Genomic DNA, 18,978 nt, shown 5'->3' with positions numbered 1-18,978 from the left:
AGTACTTAGCCAACCTCATCATCCTCTGTCTGGAACTACTGAAAATGATGCTCTGCTTTCATGGCACTTGCAATTACATTCTCCTGACCATTTGACTTCTAACTGGCATGTGCCACCTGCCAGACTCTTGTTCCAAAGTTTTCTGATTATGTAGAATATGAAATACTCTATGAAATAAGCTGGGTATGGTAGATTCCTTGCTTCGTAGATTGAAATGGACAATCTGAGAAATGGAGATTGCTGTAGGATGAAGAGTGGGAAGATTCAGTCTCGGATTGGGATGGTTTGTGCTGGCTGTGTGCAGAGATACAAATGAAAGAAGGAAACTGAGGGCCCAGACATAGAGCAATGAGGTCCAGGGAGTGGGCTGTACTGAGGCAAGTCCCTTGGCCTGTCCTGGTCTCCTCTTTTCCCCAGGGCTGATAATTCCGCTTTTCCTAGATTCCAAAACAGTTGGGTCTTTCCATCAGCTGCCTTGTTGTTTTGAAATGCTGCCTTTTGCATTAGACAGATTTCAAATGAGTGAATCAGGGCAAATCTTTTAAGTCCTAGCCTCAGGTTTTCCATTTGCAAAACTAGTATTATAAAGATACTCGTTTAAGACTACTGCATTTAGTACATTGACCTGTGAACTGGCCTGCCAAGTCATGTCTTTGAATAATTTCTTGTTACCCAAAGGTGTAATACAAATACAAATACTTATCAGTCATGATGATATAATCAAGGTTTATTTTTCTGCAGCATCCTCTAGTAGAGAGTTATCATCTATAGATGTGTCAGTCCCCAGCTTCCAGGACAATGATTGTCACACAATAGTGCTGGCATTGTTACCTTTAAAAGTCACTTAAGGTTCCTTCAGAGTAGTTTAAGTTGGACTAGATCGCACATCAGATCACTGGAAACATTTCTTATGATCTAACTAGAAGTAAAATGTTTCCTTACATGTTTTAGGTCTGCAAAGAACACAGATCATTGTGACAGCAAAAAATTCTTTTTTTTTTTAATTTACTTGTTTTTATTGCAAAGTTAGATATACAGACAGGAGGAGAGACAAAAATCTTCCGTCCGATGATTCACTCCCCAAGTGAGCCACAACGGGCCGGTGCGCGCCAATCCAAAGCCGGGAACCTGGAACCTCTTCTGGGTCTCCCACATGGGCGCAGGTCCCAAAGCTTTGGGCCGTCCTCGACTGCTTTCCCAGGCCACAAGCAGGGAGGTGGATGGGAAGTGGAGCTGCCGGGATTAGAACCGGCGCCCATATGGGATCCCGGGGCATTCAAGGCGAGGACTTTAGCCTCTAGGCCACGCTGCCAGGCCCGACAGCAAAAAATTCTTTAAACCCTTCTACATTTATGTGTTGTGTGAATGTGTTATAAATATTCAGACCTCAGGTTAGGGTGAAATGTGAGTGCACACATTAGTGTGTGCCTGAGGGGTTGATGTTAACATCATAATCTATGTTGGGGTCACTGGCTCACTTACACATTACCCAGTTCCAGCTTTTTTAGGAATATAGGGAGGGAGTCAGTGGATGGAAGACCTCTTTCTATCAGCCTTTCCTGGTCTAAGAATCCAATAAGTGAAAAATAACTATTCTAAAATGTGAGAATGGGAAGGAGAAAAACCATAATGGGTAATTGTCTTCCCCTCCATAACAGGAAACATCCGCAGAGAAGCATCAGCACATCCATCACACTTGCATATGGCTAAGTGTGGAAATAGGAACTCAAATTCAGTAGAATAATGTGCAAATGATTCAATAGTGAATTCAGATGTGGGAAAAGTCTTTGATCCCTGTGAACAAATTTTATCCTTAGATCACTTTTTGCTGATTAAACCACAGGACAAGACATTATTCTGAGTCTATTGATATTTTTTTTTTTAACTGAGGTTTTTTTTAACTAAGCAAGGTTTCCTTGATGATTCAGGCAGTTTATTCATTGATCCTGAAACAGCAAATGAGGGACATTTCGGGACACATGTGCAAATCACTATCAGTACCTTATGCTCCATGATAAGTATAAAAGAGAAACGGCCAGAACTGAAGGGGATCAGTGATTTAGCAGCTTGTGACTTTCCACTGGTGGTGCCTACTGGAAATACAAATGTTTATTGTAGAGATTTTTTTTTTAGAAGAAACTTACAACTCTTGAGAAAAAGTGATGTAAATAGTTGATCGTCACTGAAGAAAAATGGAGCATAAGGTGCAGGATACGTTTCCCTGGCTACTGTTGTTCATGCTAAGCTTAGAAAAACGCATTTAAATTTGGATAATGGGACAATAAGGAAATGATATTAGCACTAAAAATCAGGTAACTTGAAAAAATGTGTGATGAAACTACAATGGCAGACAACAGTAAGAACAGATCAGTAAACACTGGGAGTAAAATCCAGACATTCAGTTATTTAATTAGAAATGCCCTCACATTACTAAGCTAGTTGTTCCACTTACTGGACAATTTCATAAAGTGTATGACTTTTGGTGATTTTGTTTCACATTTACCCAAACAAGACCAGGCATTGCCCGCAAGCAGTGTAGAGTTATACTTTTGTACTGTCTTGTTTGATAGGCAATAGAGATGTAAGTGAAAGAATAATCACCCTGTTGAGCTGTGCAATGCAAAGTAATTTATTATGTGATAGCAATCCATATGTTTTCATAGATTGTAGAGGATAAATACATTTATTAAAGAGAACAGACATTTAATATATTGGAGAGAATAAATAGTAGAATCTGTGCAACACAGAGAAGAGGATAACTGTTCTGGGTACTTGGTTAGCAGTAAAAATAATCCATGAATCAAGCAGCTGTGCCTAAAGGGGTGACTGTGGGCTAGGCACTGTATTTAGTGCCCAAGATGACATGGTCCCAGATCTCAAATACAAGATACTTAGATTAGAATTACAAGACTTATCTAGAACTAAACAAGTTGTTAAGTGGATCATGAAAATAGTGTTTGAAACTCTTCATCTTTTTCTCAATGATGTAACTGTTACTATAAGGCTTTATTAATTTGTTTTCCTAAGTATTAAGACTGTAAAATGCTAAAATTGATTCAGTTAATGCAAATCTTGATTTGTTTACACCAGTCTTTTATAGATAGGTGTCTACATATTTCAAGATGAATCTTAATGCTTCATAAGCACAATACAATCAGTGGTTAAAGACATCGCCCTTGATTTTATGCAGTAAAGTTAGTTTTATAAACAACTAATTACTTAATAATCAAAAGCTTTGTGCAGTAGCAGACACTTGGTAAACGTGATTTTCAGTTCACTGTATAACATACACTTCTGCTCACATTGGCTATATAGAAATATAGTTAAAAATAATCACTGAGGATATTTTTAATGGGAAAAAAACAATTTATTTGCCCATTCAGCCTTACATACCTTTACATACCAGCAATAATTTAAGAGATTAGATTAATTTTTAGAAAGTATTTTTAGGGTTCAGTTAATGGGTAGTGATTCTGTTCTGGGTTTATTGGTCAGAAAACAGTGTTTCTAATCAAAGTATTTATATAAGCTAAATGACATGAGGAAATGTGTGGTTAGTATTCTGGTTCTCTATTCTTGTAAAAAACTAGACAGTCAAATCTCTGGACACACAGCACAGTATATTTTCCAAGAGTGAATACAGCAAGAATACAACATGTTCTGTTTCCATTGACTGTTAAATCTTCAAGCTCTTATAGTACATGTGGATCCTCATGTATTTGTACTGGATGCATTCAGAATTGCAAAACTTGTGAGCATGAATGACAGTAATCTGGCATTTAAAAATTATGTTACATACGCATTGAAATTAAAATCACATTTTGAAATACTTTTGACAGATCTTTCTGTATCTCCCTCCCTCTCTAAATCTGACTTTCCAATAAAAAATAACTCTTAAATGATACTGGTGGCACAAATGTCTAGATGCCTCTCTGGTATCTCTAACTTGTGTGAAAAGGTTTCACCCTGACATTGGGCTACTTGTAGGACAGTATCTGCACCTTGGAGCAACGTTCACCCAGAATTATTAATGCATGGTTCCCTGTATAGATACATAAGGTTTGTTAGGCACATTATCTTAGTGTTAAGAATTCTCTTACAGGATAGTGAAAACTGCAATATTGAGTTTGATTTTTCAAATATCCAAACTCTTCATGATCTTTCTAGTTAAGGTTGTAGTTTTCTAGGACTCCCTGAAATTTGACAGTTTCTTCACCTCAGGACACAATCTGGGGTGTGTGTGTGTGTGTGTGTGTGTGTGTAGACACTGAATTTAAAAAAGTTGGTGTTACTAATGCTCGTGTTTTCATAAAGCAGATACTTCTAGTATTTGTTAGAAAATACCTCCTCCTATTATTTCCTAATCACATCTCGAGATTCCAAAGAAGGAAATTCTAGTTTTCCAGGTAAGAGGATAGTAATACTGACTTTTCAATTTTGCTTGAGATATTTACCAGATATTGTGATGAGAAAGCATTAGCTATTTATCATTTTCTTAAAGTGACTTGATTCTTAGAAAAACATATTATTGAACACAGAAATAATATCGGAAATACCATTTAGAAAAAAATTAGGAAAAGAAAATATGAACTTGTTTCTTATACAAAATTTATAAAAATTTAAGATGCTACTTTATAAAAGTCAGGCTTATATAAACCTAAGATGTGCATTATTACTGCATGATTTTAAATACATGCATCGCATTAAGATCCATTCACATATCTGCACGAACAAAAGAAGCAAACACGCCATCCTCCCTTGCCAGGAGGCTTTCTGGTGTGTCATATTCTAGAATATTTCCACGCTTCATCACAATTACCAGGTCTGCTGTCAGAATAGTGTGAACGCGATGCTGCAAATAAAAAGAAGATGTTCTTATTAGAAATGTCACAACCCAAATGCAAGCCACAGGGTTATTTCCTAGACTGAAACCCAGATCCCTCCTTTTTTTTCTTATTTGAAGTGTTGTATGTTTATATACTTTTTAAAATGCTGCCCAGTATGGTGAGATTTTTATATGAGCCATCTGCACTGTCTTGAGTATAATTAACATATCAGTGTTAACCGTCTTCACCAAAGCTTAGGTTTAAGTAAGTTAATATTGGTCCAATAATCAAATGCTAAGAGGAGTCACTGTGAACCAGCTGGGTTACATTTTAGTGTCAAATATTTTAGTGTGGAATTGGGTGAGTCAGTAAAGTAGCTCAGTTCTGGGAACACAGTGTGGAGCAGTGGATCCCAACGTGCAGGGGTAGATGGATTGTCCAGCACTGGAGAACATACCTACCCTATCTCCTTTGAGATCTCAGCCACTCACCTTTCCTTTACTTCCGCATAATACTCTTGGAAAGATGCTTTGGTGTTAATAGCTAATAAATATGTCACTTATGGAGTATATGGCATATACTCCCTATATACTTGTCAATCATTAGAACATTCCTAAACTGTGGATGCTGTATCCTCTCCATAGTACAGGGAAGTCCTCTGGATTTATAGAATGGAGCAACAGCCAGGGTTCACACAGGTAACAAGGTTCAGTAACCTCAAAATGTGAGCTAACTCTGAGGTCTCCCAGAGGGAATATCTGGCACCTGGGGGGACTGTTGCCTTGTCACACTTAACATTGTGGGTAGCAGTGGAGACTTGCCAACAAGACAGGACTCAGGCTGTGGCTTCCTACCTGCAACTTGAACAGTTGAGAGCTACAGACTGAACTCTGCTTGGAATGCAATACGAGTGCCTGTCTGGGAGACCCAGGGTGAGGATCAGATCCAGGTTAAAGACAATTGTGCCCATGGTATGACACATAAAACCAGGCGGTAAACATCAACTACTATTGCTTTTTCCTTTGTAATTTAGAATTAGAAAAGAAAATTTAGAATTTCCTTTGTAATCTCTGTGTTGGGTCCTTTCTTTCCTCTTAAGACTAGTAGTGTCTAATAGAAATTTTACATTTACACATGGCTTACAATGTGTAACTGTAAACTTTCAAGCAGCCCTATCCCTGAAGCACAAAAAACACCTTGTTAACTCATTTCCGTACTATATTTTAACCCAATCTATTCAGAAGTACAAGCAGCAGTTCTCCTCAGAAGCAAAGGCCTGTGTTATCACGGGAGAAAGCTATCTTTTAACACTATTCCAGTTTTCAGCAGCAGTTAGTCAAAGCAAAAGAAACAACTTTGAGACCAAGAGCAGTGGCTTCTCTTGGTTTGAGCCTGTCAGGGTTGAGTTGGAGGATTCAAAAGAATCTTCCTCTTACCATGACTTGATGTGAATAGAGGAATTCTAGGTATCCTAGTAGCCACGGATAGTCTTGAAATAAAGAATGAGTGTAAGAAAGATATGAAAGATTATGGAAAGGTACTCACTAAATGTAGAATGAATTAGAACATATGATAGGTCATTTTTAATAAGGAAAATGTACTCATTTTTTTAGATGCACTAAACCACACCATGCTTCATGCAGAGTAAAAAAAAAAATCAGTCTTCTCAGTAGATTGGGATCTGCTTCCTCTCCCTCCCCCAACTATCCTAGGGGCAACACAAAGTACTCTATTCTCCAACACATCTCCCTATCTTCTACAGTGAGAATTTTCAGAAATATTAGATAGCTCTTTTTTGACTTTGTCAATTTGTGAATGACTGACTTGGAGTCTCCTCCAGGGCAGAGGAAGCACAGAGAAGGAAATGGGCTTGTCTGAGGCGAGCCACTTCGCAGACAGTGTGTCTTGACAGGGACTCATGTCCTGCTGTCCTGCAGACAGGGCATCCTTCTGTGCAGCCCTGCCCCCACACTGGAACTCCAGCAAGCACACCATGAACAACTCCTGGTACTCAACAGTTAAAGACAGGTGTATTCACGGGGCAGGTATGGAACATCTGTAGCTTTTTAAAGGATGCCTACATAACATCCCCAAGGAACAATGAAATTGGCCTATAGGATGGAGGTCAGTCAATTTTAAGCTTTCATAAATCTCTTAATGCACTCAGACATTTGAAAACATGTGAAAGTGCATTATTCAGTACTGAGGTCATTGTGTAGTATCACTCAGTGGTTCCCAGACCCCAGTTCCTCCCACCCTCTCCCTTCCATCCCAGCATTAGCCTTGCCTCACGAAGGGGATTCCTCAGGGATAACTACCAGATAATAGGACAGCTGGCAGAGTAGATCATGGGGATCTACTTGTTGGTCATCACCAAAGTGGAAAAGAGGCCATTCTTGTGACTGAGCAAGTTTGGACCAGTATCACACTCCACCAAAATACCCTCAGAAAATACTAACACAAGGCCTGCATCCACAATAGAAGAGACACGGTGCTGGAGGGAGAAATGGAGAGAAGAGAAGTCAGTAGAACGAAGGATGCCTAAGGGACCATTAAAAAACAGTCATGTAGTTAGCCCAACTGTGAACAAGATCTCATCCCATGATGAAGAGGAAGGGACAGACACTACAGCCTATCATAAGTAGCCGTGACACAAACTGTATGGATTTGAGCAATTCTTCCATTTGGTTGGTACCATCCATACAAAACACCTGCTTCTGTTATGGGGTGTCTGTTTTGTTTTTTTTTTTTAAGGTAAATGAGCAGAAAGAGAAGTGTAGATAGTATTGGAATTGGTAATGAAATCTGAGTTTTGCTTTTAAATCTGTTCATTAGATGATCAGCACATGGAAGACAGAATTATTCCATATGAACTACCTTCTGTACCTGGTGAGTCCTGACCTCCTGCAGTCCTTAGATGTAGGATGTCTTAACATTGCAACTTAAGGGAGTTAGAGCAGAGAGTTGGGAAGAAGATGCTTTCAAAATACACATTTTCCTTTTTTGGTACTGATACAGAAATATTATCAGAAATCTATAATTGAACATAAGTATATTCTAATTGCTCAGTCATAAAAATGGTAGGATCTTAGAATAATGACGACAGTGGAGTAAGCGAACCCTGTTTCCCATACTTACAGCTATGGTAACGACGGTGCGGTCTGCAAAGGCTGTCATCACTACTTTCTGTAAAATATTTTCCTGGAAAAAAAAAGACAAAGCATTACTTTATTCTGGACTACCTTTCTCCTGTCACAACATTTTGTCCTTAAGGCCAATATCCTACCATATCCAATGCCTTCTGAGTACTCTCACTCCTGAGTCTTCAATGGCAGATGAAAAGGGAGCAAGTGCCCGGTAGCAGGCTCCTGTTGGGGACTACTGGTGACTTTACCATGCAGATGAGTCCAACAGATAGAATATATATTTTGCCAGAGAACTCAGAGGCAACTGAAGTTAATTGCATCAGAATGGTTACTTGCTAGAATGTGCGTATCGCCTCAATATTAAGATGTCCATGTCCCACAGCAGTGTTTTGGGGTTCAGTTTCTGGATTCTGACTCCAGCTACCTGCCAGTGCAGACTCATGGAGGCAACCATGATGGCTCAAATGCCTGGGTCTCAAATGCCCAGGAGAGAGACCTGGATGGAAGATCCAGCTCTTCAATTCAGCCCCCGTCTAGATCGGGCTGCTTCAAGTTTGAGGAGTGAAGCGAATGATGGGAGCTCTCGCTCCTCTTAGTACTCAAGTATGTCTAAAACTCTCACTTGCAATTTACTAAGAATAGCAAGCATTCGAAGTCAACAGAATCTAAGGTACTAACCTCTGGATCAAGAAAAGGAAAAATTGAAATTCATGCCAAAAATATGGATTTTTATCCATACAAGGATAGTGCAGGCAAAACCCACTTTTATTTCCAGTACAATGTTATTTTATAATTTAAAAGATATGGGTAAATATTCCACCTCTTCTCCAGAGTAATACTGGATTTGTTAACCCTTAAAATGAAGAGGTTCTTTCTTCCATTCAAATGTGTTCGTGTCATTTAATTAATAGTCTGTTCTCTCTGGCCTAGTTGTATTATCCGTCTGATAATCTAGGGATTGATAAATCTTACGAATTAATGTTAATCTTGATGTACTTGATGCATTTATACTTACTTGGTAAAATGCCTTTATTGCTTTATATTATGTTGAGTTTGAGAAAGCTATATTACTTTACATAGACACTTTGATTAATATTCCTAATGGAAAAATGATGTCAAATTGGTAGCTCCATTTTCAGTAATTTAACTATTTTTAAATTGTTTCACTCTGGGACATAGGTTGACACTATGTAAAGTATTTGGTGTGGGTCTTTTTCTTTTTTTCCTATGTAATACCAAACTTTTGCTATTAAATTAACAGTTGAAAGAATAACATTATTATCCTATACACAATTTTGGTCTTTATATAACATTTTCCCTACTTAATCCCAGCCTTCCAGCCAGGTCTTTCTTGGACATATTTGAACCTTCTAAATAATTTATTTCAAAAAGCAAAGCTTCTAGCTTTCTGTCTTAAACATAGCAAGTTCGATGGTAACCCTAGCAAATAATCTTTTTCAAATTGCTGAGTAAATGGTTGGTTTTGGTCATCATGAAAGCCTACTGGGTACCATTTACATGCTGTATTTTCCCACTTTGTCAGCACATGGTGCAGGACTCTCAGCAACTGAGTTCTGAAATTGTATCAAAAATGTATGCCATGATACACTGCAATAGATTAAAGCTTATTCCTTCAGTCTACCAGAAATGGATCCTCATCTTTCCCCACCATACCCCTTGCTTCTGGTACCCACTTTTTTTTTTTTTTACCTTTTTACTGTTTGCCATCCTCTACAGATGAGTATCCATACAAGTGGGATTATCCAGTCTATATCTTGCTGTGCTTTATTGCACTTATCATAAGATGTCTAGTTATATGCATGCTGTTGTAAATTACAGGAGTTTGTTTTCAAAGATACCATATTTTATCCAGTCATTCATTTATTGGCACTTAGCCTGATTTTGTACCTTGGCTATTGTGAATTGTAACAAAATGAACCTACGCATGTAGGTATTCATTGACATACCCATTTTTTTTTTTTAGAAATTTCACTCTTTCCCAAGATGGCTATAGTAATCTATATCCTGTACACATCTCTGCCAGTGCTTCCTACCATTTGTCCTTTGGTAATAGCCCTCAGTTTTAGTGATGTATTGGATTGCCTGGTGACCACAGTCAGTAATGTGCTATATATTTACAAATCGCTAAAACAGGTTTTTTACGTTTTTGACTTCTCTTTCTACAGTGTTCACACAGCTCAAAATCACACTGCAACACCACACACATATAAACATACAATTATTATTTTCAAATTAAACACAATTAAGAAATTACATTTTCCTTAGATAATAAGTTCAGGCTTGCAGAAATGTTCTCAGTTATTAGCAATTGGAATTCTTTTAGAATATGTATCATGGCTCATTTATTGTAATTTTCAGTGGTTAATCAAGGAGCTGGTTGAGAAGTCACTCAAAACAATCACATTGAGGATTCAGAAACAAATCTGAGAAAATAAGATGGAACTCACATGCATGTTTCCCAACCCACCCATTTTTAAAGCACAGTGTACTCACTGTAGCCATGTCAATGGAGGCTGTTGCTTCATCCATAATGAGGATGCTGCTCTTGCGAACAAAGGCTCTTGCCAGACAAAACAGCTGTCTCTGTCCCACACTAAAATTCTCCCCACCTTCCGTGACAACTGCATCTAAACCAGAGGAAGCAGCAAAGATGTCAGCAGCAGCTGGCAAGTACATTGTGCAGCAACAGTGCGAGGGCTTCCTCCGGCATAGGCAAGGAGGAACGTGACACATGAAGATGATCTTGGATCATTCTGTTTTTACAGCAGGCAGTGAACTGCCTCCTGGCAGTAGGACATAAACACTTTTTAAGCATTTTTGCAAGACATTAGAGATTCATGTAATGGGGGAAAAAACCTGCAAAGGAGAACCATGTAATATCCTTGTGTTACATCCAGTTAGATGAAGTGGCTTGACCAATGTCACATTTAGCTAATTTATGGTATAGTTTTTTTTTTTTACAAAATTCAATATTTTGTATTCCAAGCCCAATAGATTTGGATGCCATTAGATATAAGCTTCCCTGGGTGATAATGGAATTGATTTTTTTGCTCACTTTCTCCAGTACAGTATGTGACGCAGTAACTACGGACAACATTGTTGCATGGATACATGAATAAATCTGCACTTTTTGTTCATCCATCTATATTTCACAAGCTACTAATGAAAGATGAACTTCTTTTCAAAATATCTCATTAAAATTTAAACACCTTAAGTTCCTAAGAGGAATTCCTATGGCTTGTATGCACCTAACTATTGCATCTTCTCACACTTACAGGCTAAGCATTCCTACGGCTTGTATGCACCTAACTATTGCATCTTCTCACACTTACAGGCTAAGCATTTCTTTTCCAATTTTTAATTTACATAACAGGAGGAGGGTGCTGGGGCTTCAGCAGTTGGTGCAGTCTTTGTTAAGGATGAGCACAGTGTTCAGCAGCTAGCACAGTCCAATCACAGTCCCCATACACACCGAAGCTCCCACCGTGGAGAAGCTGTCTGCTAAATGGTGTGTGGGCATGATAACCTAACTGCTGTGCAAGCTCACCGGAATCATGAGGGCAGCATCACCCCAGCAGCAATGAATGCAAGGAAACATCTGAGGACAGCAACACGTAGATGATGGATTAACTGGAGTATTCCAGATTGCTCACAATGGAATGGAATGCTCATCCTCTCCTCATGAAAAAAAAAATCACTTGATTTTTGGAATAGTATCTTAAAGGGCATTACAACATTTTCAATGCAAAGGGATTTAGCACTAGAATTTTATAATTCCAGAAAGAAAAGCATGTAGCAATATTTAGCGTTGAGTAAATGTGTGATAAATGTCTCTGTTCCAGCATTTACCTAGACCTCCAGACAGGGACTTGACCATATTCTTCAGCTGAGCGATTTCTAGAGCTTCCCAGAGCCTGTCATCTGTGCATTTGCACTCTGGATCCAAATTAAATCTGAAAGGAAAAACATTTCATTAGTGAACAGAAGTGATATGCCTGTGTGCTTGTGTTTAAAATGTGTTTTCACAGTGCTTACAACAGAGCAAGTAGGATTTCACATTGCATGAATGAATGACCCTACTGTTATCAAAAGATGGTTTTGATGATATCATTAGGTATGTTTCTATATAGGCTACGATATGGCCTGTTTCATTACTTGAATCCAACTGCTCCATATTATTCTTAGTTTAATGTGAATGGTGTCTTGTAAAATGTTCCTTTGGCAATGTTTCAAAAAGCATATACCTCCATGAAAACTGTTATTTCAGGTAAGCTGTGTGGCACCAAACACAATAGCAGTACTCACAAGTCATGTGGTTGGAGTTATGAACAAACTTTAGTATTGGTAAAGAGCTTGGAAATCCAGAACTTCTACAGGATTTCATGCTTTGAGAAACAGAAAATGCAAGAGTACTTCAAGAGGTACATGGAAAATACAGCTTGGTAAAAAAAAAAAACCCTATATGGGTTCCCTATATACAGATTTTCTATATTTAAAGCATTTAGCAAATAGTAATGGATACCTCTTTTGGGGGGGTGAGGGTAGACCATGGATCAGCAATAGGAACCATGGCAGCCGCTTCTCTGCAGTAACTGGGTTGAAAGTGAAACTGAGGGGTGAGGGAAAATGGTTGAACCACATTCTTCAGGCTAAGCCAGAAACGTAGTTCAGCAGGGTATGTGTAATATTTCAGAAAAGGCCAGACATCACTGATCCTGGATTTGGAGTGGGGGCCTTTGTAGAATCAAATTGAAGGACAGAAACTGATTGAAATTTAAGGGATTTGTCTCCAGGCTTAATAAGAAACTCTAGGGGTTGCCCAATCCAAGTTGTCAAAATATAAAGTGGCCATGAGAAAGCATGTATGGATTTAAAAGAGTAGAACAAAACAAACTTGTCTTCTAATTCCATTTTCCACAAACTTAAAGTCCCTTTGTATTTCATCTTATCTTGACAGTGATACTTCACATTTACTACAAAGCAAGTTTACAAGAAATTCTGCTTAAAGGCCAGAAAGTAAATTCTGAAGTGAACAGGTTCACGCTGAGCGTGTCACCTACCTAATGGAACCACTGAAGAGTATTGGGTCCTGCAGAATGATGGAAAGGCGGGAGCGCAGTGTGTGTAGGGGTAGTTTAGAAATGTCTATCCCATCAATGACGATCTTTCCTGGAGGGAGAATTCAAAATTACAGGTATGTATGAAAATACTAAAATCATACTTGCCTAGAGATTGCAAGCTCTTTCTTGGCTTAAGGTAGAAATTATGTTTTCACTTTCAGTATCAGACATTTCATGATATGTCTTTAAGAAAACGTATATTCTAGGTCCGAGTATTTGGTAGAGCTGTTACACTGTCACTTGGGATACCCACCCATACTCCCTGTCAGAGTGCTCTGTTAAAGTGAAGTCTACTGGGCCTGGTGGCGTGGCCTAGTGGCTAAGGTCCTTGCCTTGAACTTGCCAGGATCCCACATGGGCGCCGGTTCTAATCCCGGCAGCTCCACTTCCTCTCTCTCTCTCCTCCTCTGTATATCTGACTTTGTAATAAAAATAAAATTAACTTTTTTTTTAACATTTAGTCTACTCAGCTTCCCATCCAGTTTCTGGACAGTGTGCACCCAAGGAGGCAGCAGATGGCTCAAGTACTTGACAGCCTGCTAGAAACCCAGATTGAGTCCAGTACCTGGCTGAGCCTTGGCAGAGCCCTGGTTAGTAATGCGGGCATGCGGGGTGGGATCCAGTAGAGGGAACGTTTTTCTGTCTTTCTGCCTTTCAAATGAATCAACAATAAATTTTAAAATAAAATATACATTTTAGTGACAATTTGTCTTATTTACATGTCAAGTAAGTTTTCGGTTTTTGTCTACATTTCCCCATTTTAAACATTGTTCCCACTAGAATCCCTTTATCATCCTTAGTTTTTTTCTCCATAGGATCTATTAAAATCTCATTTTATGTGCATTTAATTATTTTTGTAATTATACTTTCCTGGTCAAGAATATAGGCTCTAAGCTCTTTTACAAGGGTTTTTTGTTTGTCATGCACTTCTATATTGACTTAATTGTACAATGCATTGCAAATAAGTGAATCTTATGAGGTACATATCACATTTTAACAAATTTCCCTTCACTATATGCAGCCTTATGGGGACATGTGCATTCCTGGTCTCTCTTCCACTCCATACATTCATTTATACTATCGCTGAGGTAGCAGGCCTGGCTCAAAGTCACACCCCCAGTCCTTTCCGGTAAATGCAGAGTGAAGAGTAGGTGAGGACAATTTGCTTAAACTGTCTCACAGAATGTATATTATTTATTTAAAATGTTAAGAGCCAGGTGTTATTGAAAAGAGAATGAGCCCTTGGTAGTCAACGCAGTGCCTAACATCCTTTTTGTACACACCTGAGGACCAAACTAACCAAATGTAATCAGTGATCTACTTTTAATTTAAAAATGTATCAGTTGTCTTTTGAAAGTGCAATTATTTCACAATGCGAATCCAACAAACTGTCCTTTAACAGTGTGTATATTATTATTATTATTAGCTACCGAAAAAGGGACTGCAAACCCAGCATAAACTGCTTCTCCTAATCCTATCTAATAACGAAGTAGTGCACTTACTATAGTTCCACTTGGTTGTTCAAAAACTGACCCCTTTATTTCACAAAGCTGTCATTTACATCAAATAATATAAACTATGATTAGCATCACAGATACTAATTTCAAGTACTTTCTTGAGCTAGCTTTTTAGTTTATTGCTGAGTCCACTGTCAGGATGCTTATCTTCTGGCCTATTTATAGGACAGCTGATAGACTAAATAATGTGATTTTTTCCCCACTAAGACAGATTCAGTAAGTTCTGTGGTTTTACACATCATATTTATGATCTTGTGAATGAATAAATATTTGGGGACACTGTTAACACGAGCTTGGCCCATTACAGTGAAAGCTGTCCTCTCAGAAGAAAACCTGAAGACTGTTAAACATTCGGGCCAGCTGATGGTCTAAGCGACGCATGAACATTTAAAATGAAGATTACTTACCTCCTTGTCACTTTTTTCCTTTCTTGGAAAAAGATATTTTTGAGTATGAGGAAAGCAAAGGCAATCTTTTCCTCTTAAAATGCCAGCCTCCATCCACTGCTCTTCAGAGCAAGTGGCTTGGTTTTCAAATCTCCAGTTAGTGTAAGTCTTTAGTCATATTCTCTAGACCTGAAGTTAGGGCTAAGAATTTCATTTCCGCAATTTGATATTCCTTCTTGAACTCTGGGCTGTTTACTTGGGATAACTGCTCTGAACAACATGTAGAGGCAAAGTCCCCATAAATATTTACTTTCCATTGCTTTGGAATTAGGTAAGTTGATGTGTTTGAACATTTTTTAAAAAAAATTTTTTAAAAATGTTATAGCTCACATCTTACCGTCAAATATGTCAACCATTCTGAAGAAAGCCAGGGATAAGGATGACTTGCCGCTGCCAGTGCGACCGCATATGCCCACCTAGGAAGGCGACAGTAACTCAGAAGGACTGGGACTCAGGTAAAACCACGCTACACTTCAAAAGTTACATTTCGATTGTCATTTTGTTCTTGGGTTTCCTTTATAAATTATGATCATTAAGGTGATACCATGTGACTCTACATCCAATTTTCCTTGATTTCATTCTTACTCATTTTCTATGTGGTTGTGCTGTTTTCCCTGCATGGCCCAATTCTTGCATTGAGTATATTTTTTGGACTAATACACAATTCCATTGTGTCGTCAAAGCATTGGTTTATAACAAATAGATCAGTGTGCAAATATGTATACATAATTGTTATTTTTACAATAACTAAAATGACATTTTGGGGCCGGAGACGGCATGAATACATTCATGGGGATGTCTGGTATGGCAATAAAGCTGAAGCCAGACAATTTTAGGAGGATCAGAAAAATCGACAAAAGGTTCCTCAAAATAACAGATGACAATATGACAGAGAACGAGTGTGATTCATCTGTTGATTCCCTTTTATGTAGACAGTCTGACTTCTATCACTCAGGGGATATTAGATGAACTAAGGGAGGATACAATTGCTTTGTCTGAAGAACTTACTATGTTTGAAGGTGATAATGGAGTGGGATCCAACCAAAATTTTATGCATATAACAAGACAAATGGTTGTGAATTCCATACCTTCTGCCCAGGCTTGATGTAAGCCTTGACATGTTTAAGAACAGGTTTCAGATTATTCTCATATCTGACACACAAATCATGAATCTTGATCTCCCCTTCCTGTGGCCAATGTTCTGGGACTTGAGAAGGATCTAAGGATGGGCCAGGTGAAAAAGATAGACTAGTAAGAAGGTAGATTGATAGATGCCAGGTAATGGGCAGAGACTTAGCAAGAGACATACACACTTAACTTTGTAAATAAATATATCTTTTCTAAAAAAATTAAATCCAGAACATAATTCTGTGTATTTTAAAAATGGAAATTACCAACTAAAAGTTCTTCGTTTAGAACTTTTAAAACAGTTTGTATGTGTGTTTGGAGCATATTCCAATGCTCACTTATATTCAAGGTGAATACATAGAATTCATCTGGGAATTGATTTTTATTTACCAGTTAGGTTTTTAAAAACATTTGACTGGTTAAAATGTAAGGTGCCTTGTAAGGTTCTGGGAATATGGAGGTAAAAGCAATAACTGGAGCTGTTTGCTGTGTTCTTGCAGCAGCAGATAAGCTAGGTCGGTAGTGACTGTAGGACTTGGAGAACCATCAGGTGTGGCTTGACTCTGTGGTAACACAAGAGTTCCAGATGGTCTCACATTGCCTGAGATGAATCTTAGAGGGTAACAGTCAAGGAAAATTGTTTTAAATATATGAACAATATGAAAAAGCACAACATACTGTTGGGGCCAGAGTGAAAAGTGTGGATGCATGATAAGAAAACCAGATGTGTAGGCCAGGGTTGACCATGAATGGCCTAGTGGACTTAACTAAGTTACCTGGATTTTTGTCCTTAAGTAATGACATAGCTGAAAATCCCAGTCCATATTCCAAAATGCAAATATTGTGGCATCTAAATTTACAAGATCTTAAGAGAGAAAATCATAGTTCATAGCGTAGGCTGGCAATTAATGTAATAAAGCATAAATATTTGTATAAGTAAGTTTAAATATTATTAGTGCCTATTTGGACTTTGGTTCTATCTAAGATGTTTTAGGTATAAATACTTATTTTTTTCATGTGTAGATGGTCAAGCGCAGTCAAGCTGAGTGAGAACACTACTGGAATGGAAATCAAGAGCCACAATATGCCTTCCGTGCATCTGATAATTAAATGAACATTTCAGGTAAATAAAACAAGACTCAGAAATACCCATGGTGCCTTCGTAGTTCTCGGACTCCATAGTCAAGAAACTGTTCACTTTCTTCACTGCACCCATCTGGACCTCCAGATCAGCCAAGTTCCTCACAACCCAGTTCAGATAGTTGGTTATCTGTGTCAGGTGACAAAAATACCTGTTTTAAAACTATTAGCAGCTTCATAATCATTGCATATTGTGGGGATAGGATGACTGAAATGGTTAGCATGGGACACAGTTCACACACAAGTACTATGATCAGAGACCAAGACAAAGCGGAGAGACACAGTGGTAAAGATCTCTTTCAGTGGAATCATCATCTTCAGATTGTCATCAATGTTCATGAGCAATAAGAAGCTATGTGCGCTTGTGTTGGCATTTAGCAACCTTACATTCATATTTCTTTGGGCAGGTGTTTTGCACAACAGTCACAATGCCACATGGGACATGTGCACCCCGTATTCAAATGCCTTGTTTTCATCCTGGCTCCTCTGTATCCAATCCAACTTTCAGTAAACTCATATCCTGGAGGCAGCAGATAACAACTCACATGCTGTCACCTATATGGGTTATATGAATTCAGTTCCAGACCCTTGGCTTTGGCTTGGCCTGCCCTGGCTGTTGTGGGCATTTGAAAAGCAGATGGAGTCTCTAAGTACTGTTTGACAATGTCAGCAGTGAACCCAAGCTGTCCTAAAATGCTGATTTGGGACCTAACCCTATTATTTGTAAGATGCCTGCCTTCTGTGAATTTCAAACTTCTCTAATGTGTCACGCCAAGTGTTGAGAGTAACTAAGGTAACTATAGAAGGTACCTCCAACACTGCATGCAGAAGAATATTTTCCACCCATTCCTACCGTGAGTGCATACAGCAGACCCAAGCCGACCAATCCGGAATTGGAAGACCCACTGATAGATGCAATTGAGGCAGTCAGGACAATACAAGCTCCCAGGTAATCCTAAACAGGAGTAGGAAAAAATGTTACAGTATTATTAGAGTATTATTGGAAAAGTGACCACTAAGAAGAGACAGGCCATTTCATTCTGTGTCCTGGTACATCGCAGAGGAGGACATTTCAGAAAGGAAGAATTATCACTTGCAACACAGACGAGAACGGAGAGTGACACATGGCTCTCAATACATGCGTGATGCTCTGTGCCCAGAGGACAGAAGTGCCTTGTCCAAAAAGGCTATAATGCATGCATAGCCAGGAGCAGATGAAGGAGTTTTTGTTTTTAGCTCCTACGGCATAGTGCTGGCCAGTCAAGCAGTTGCTTTTGGACCTAATCTCTAGCCTCAGTTTCATGAGTGCTCATCTTGGGATTGCGGTAGCTCCCCTGTGGACTATAGTGAGATCCTTGCCGAAATTTGCCCGTGATTAATGTGTTAGGATTTATATCTGAACTTCATTAATTATTCGGGCCCAGGGTTGGAGACATGAAAACTATTGACTTCATGTAAATATGGATTAAATTTGCTCAGCGATTAAAAGTATGGTCAAGTCAGTATTTCTGCATTTTCAATTACTCATTGTAAACTTTTTGCAAACTTTTAGAAATTCATTATTATCAACGTTAGACTCAAAGACAGGTGATATCTGGTCATTTTTAAACACCCCCACTGCTTTTCAATTTCCT

The 18,978-nt window shown here is 38.5% G+C and overlaps 1 protein-coding gene across 11 annotated transcripts in view; it reads right to left on the bottom strand.

The window, feature by feature from the left end:
• Nucleotides 1-4,618: 4,618 nt before the first annotated feature.
• ABCC9 (ATP binding cassette subfamily C member 9) overlaps nt 4,619-18,978 on the bottom strand; it is a 113,077-nt gene continuing 98,717 nt past the window's right edge. For 8 of the 11 annotated variants that reach the window (XM_058655948.1, XM_058655947.1, XM_058655946.1 and 5 more), the window contains 9 exons: nt 18,198-18,299; nt 17,354-17,474; nt 16,165-16,295; nt 15,414-15,492; nt 13,054-13,162; nt 11,843-11,946; nt 10,487-10,620; nt 7,965-8,027; nt 4,619-4,852 (listed from right to left, as the gene is read on the bottom strand). In XM_058655948.1, coding sequence (XP_058511931.1) covers nt 4,715-4,852; nt 7,965-8,027; nt 10,487-10,620; nt 11,843-11,946; nt 13,054-13,162; nt 15,414-15,492; nt 16,165-16,295; nt 17,354-17,474; nt 18,198-18,299 — 981 coding nt within the window. In that variant the 3' untranslated portion in view covers nt 4,619-4,714. Of the gene's footprint in view, nt 4,853-6,262; nt 6,316-7,144; nt 7,321-7,964; nt 8,028-10,486; nt 10,621-11,842; nt 11,947-13,053; nt 13,163-15,413; nt 15,493-16,164; nt 16,296-17,353; nt 17,475-18,197; nt 18,300-18,978 lie in introns of all 11 variants that reach the window. The other 3 variants (XR_009244318.1, XR_009244319.1, XM_058655949.1) reach the window with 2 other exon arrangements.

The sequence above is a fragment of the Ochotona princeps genome, chromosome 27 (genome assembly GCF_030435755.1).
Source record: "Ochotona princeps isolate mOchPri1 chromosome 27, mOchPri1.hap1, whole genome shotgun sequence".
Classification (NCBI taxonomy): domain Eukaryota; kingdom Metazoa; phylum Chordata; class Mammalia; order Lagomorpha; family Ochotonidae; genus Ochotona; species Ochotona princeps.
This window is presented reverse-complemented; position numbering and strand designations above follow the sequence as displayed.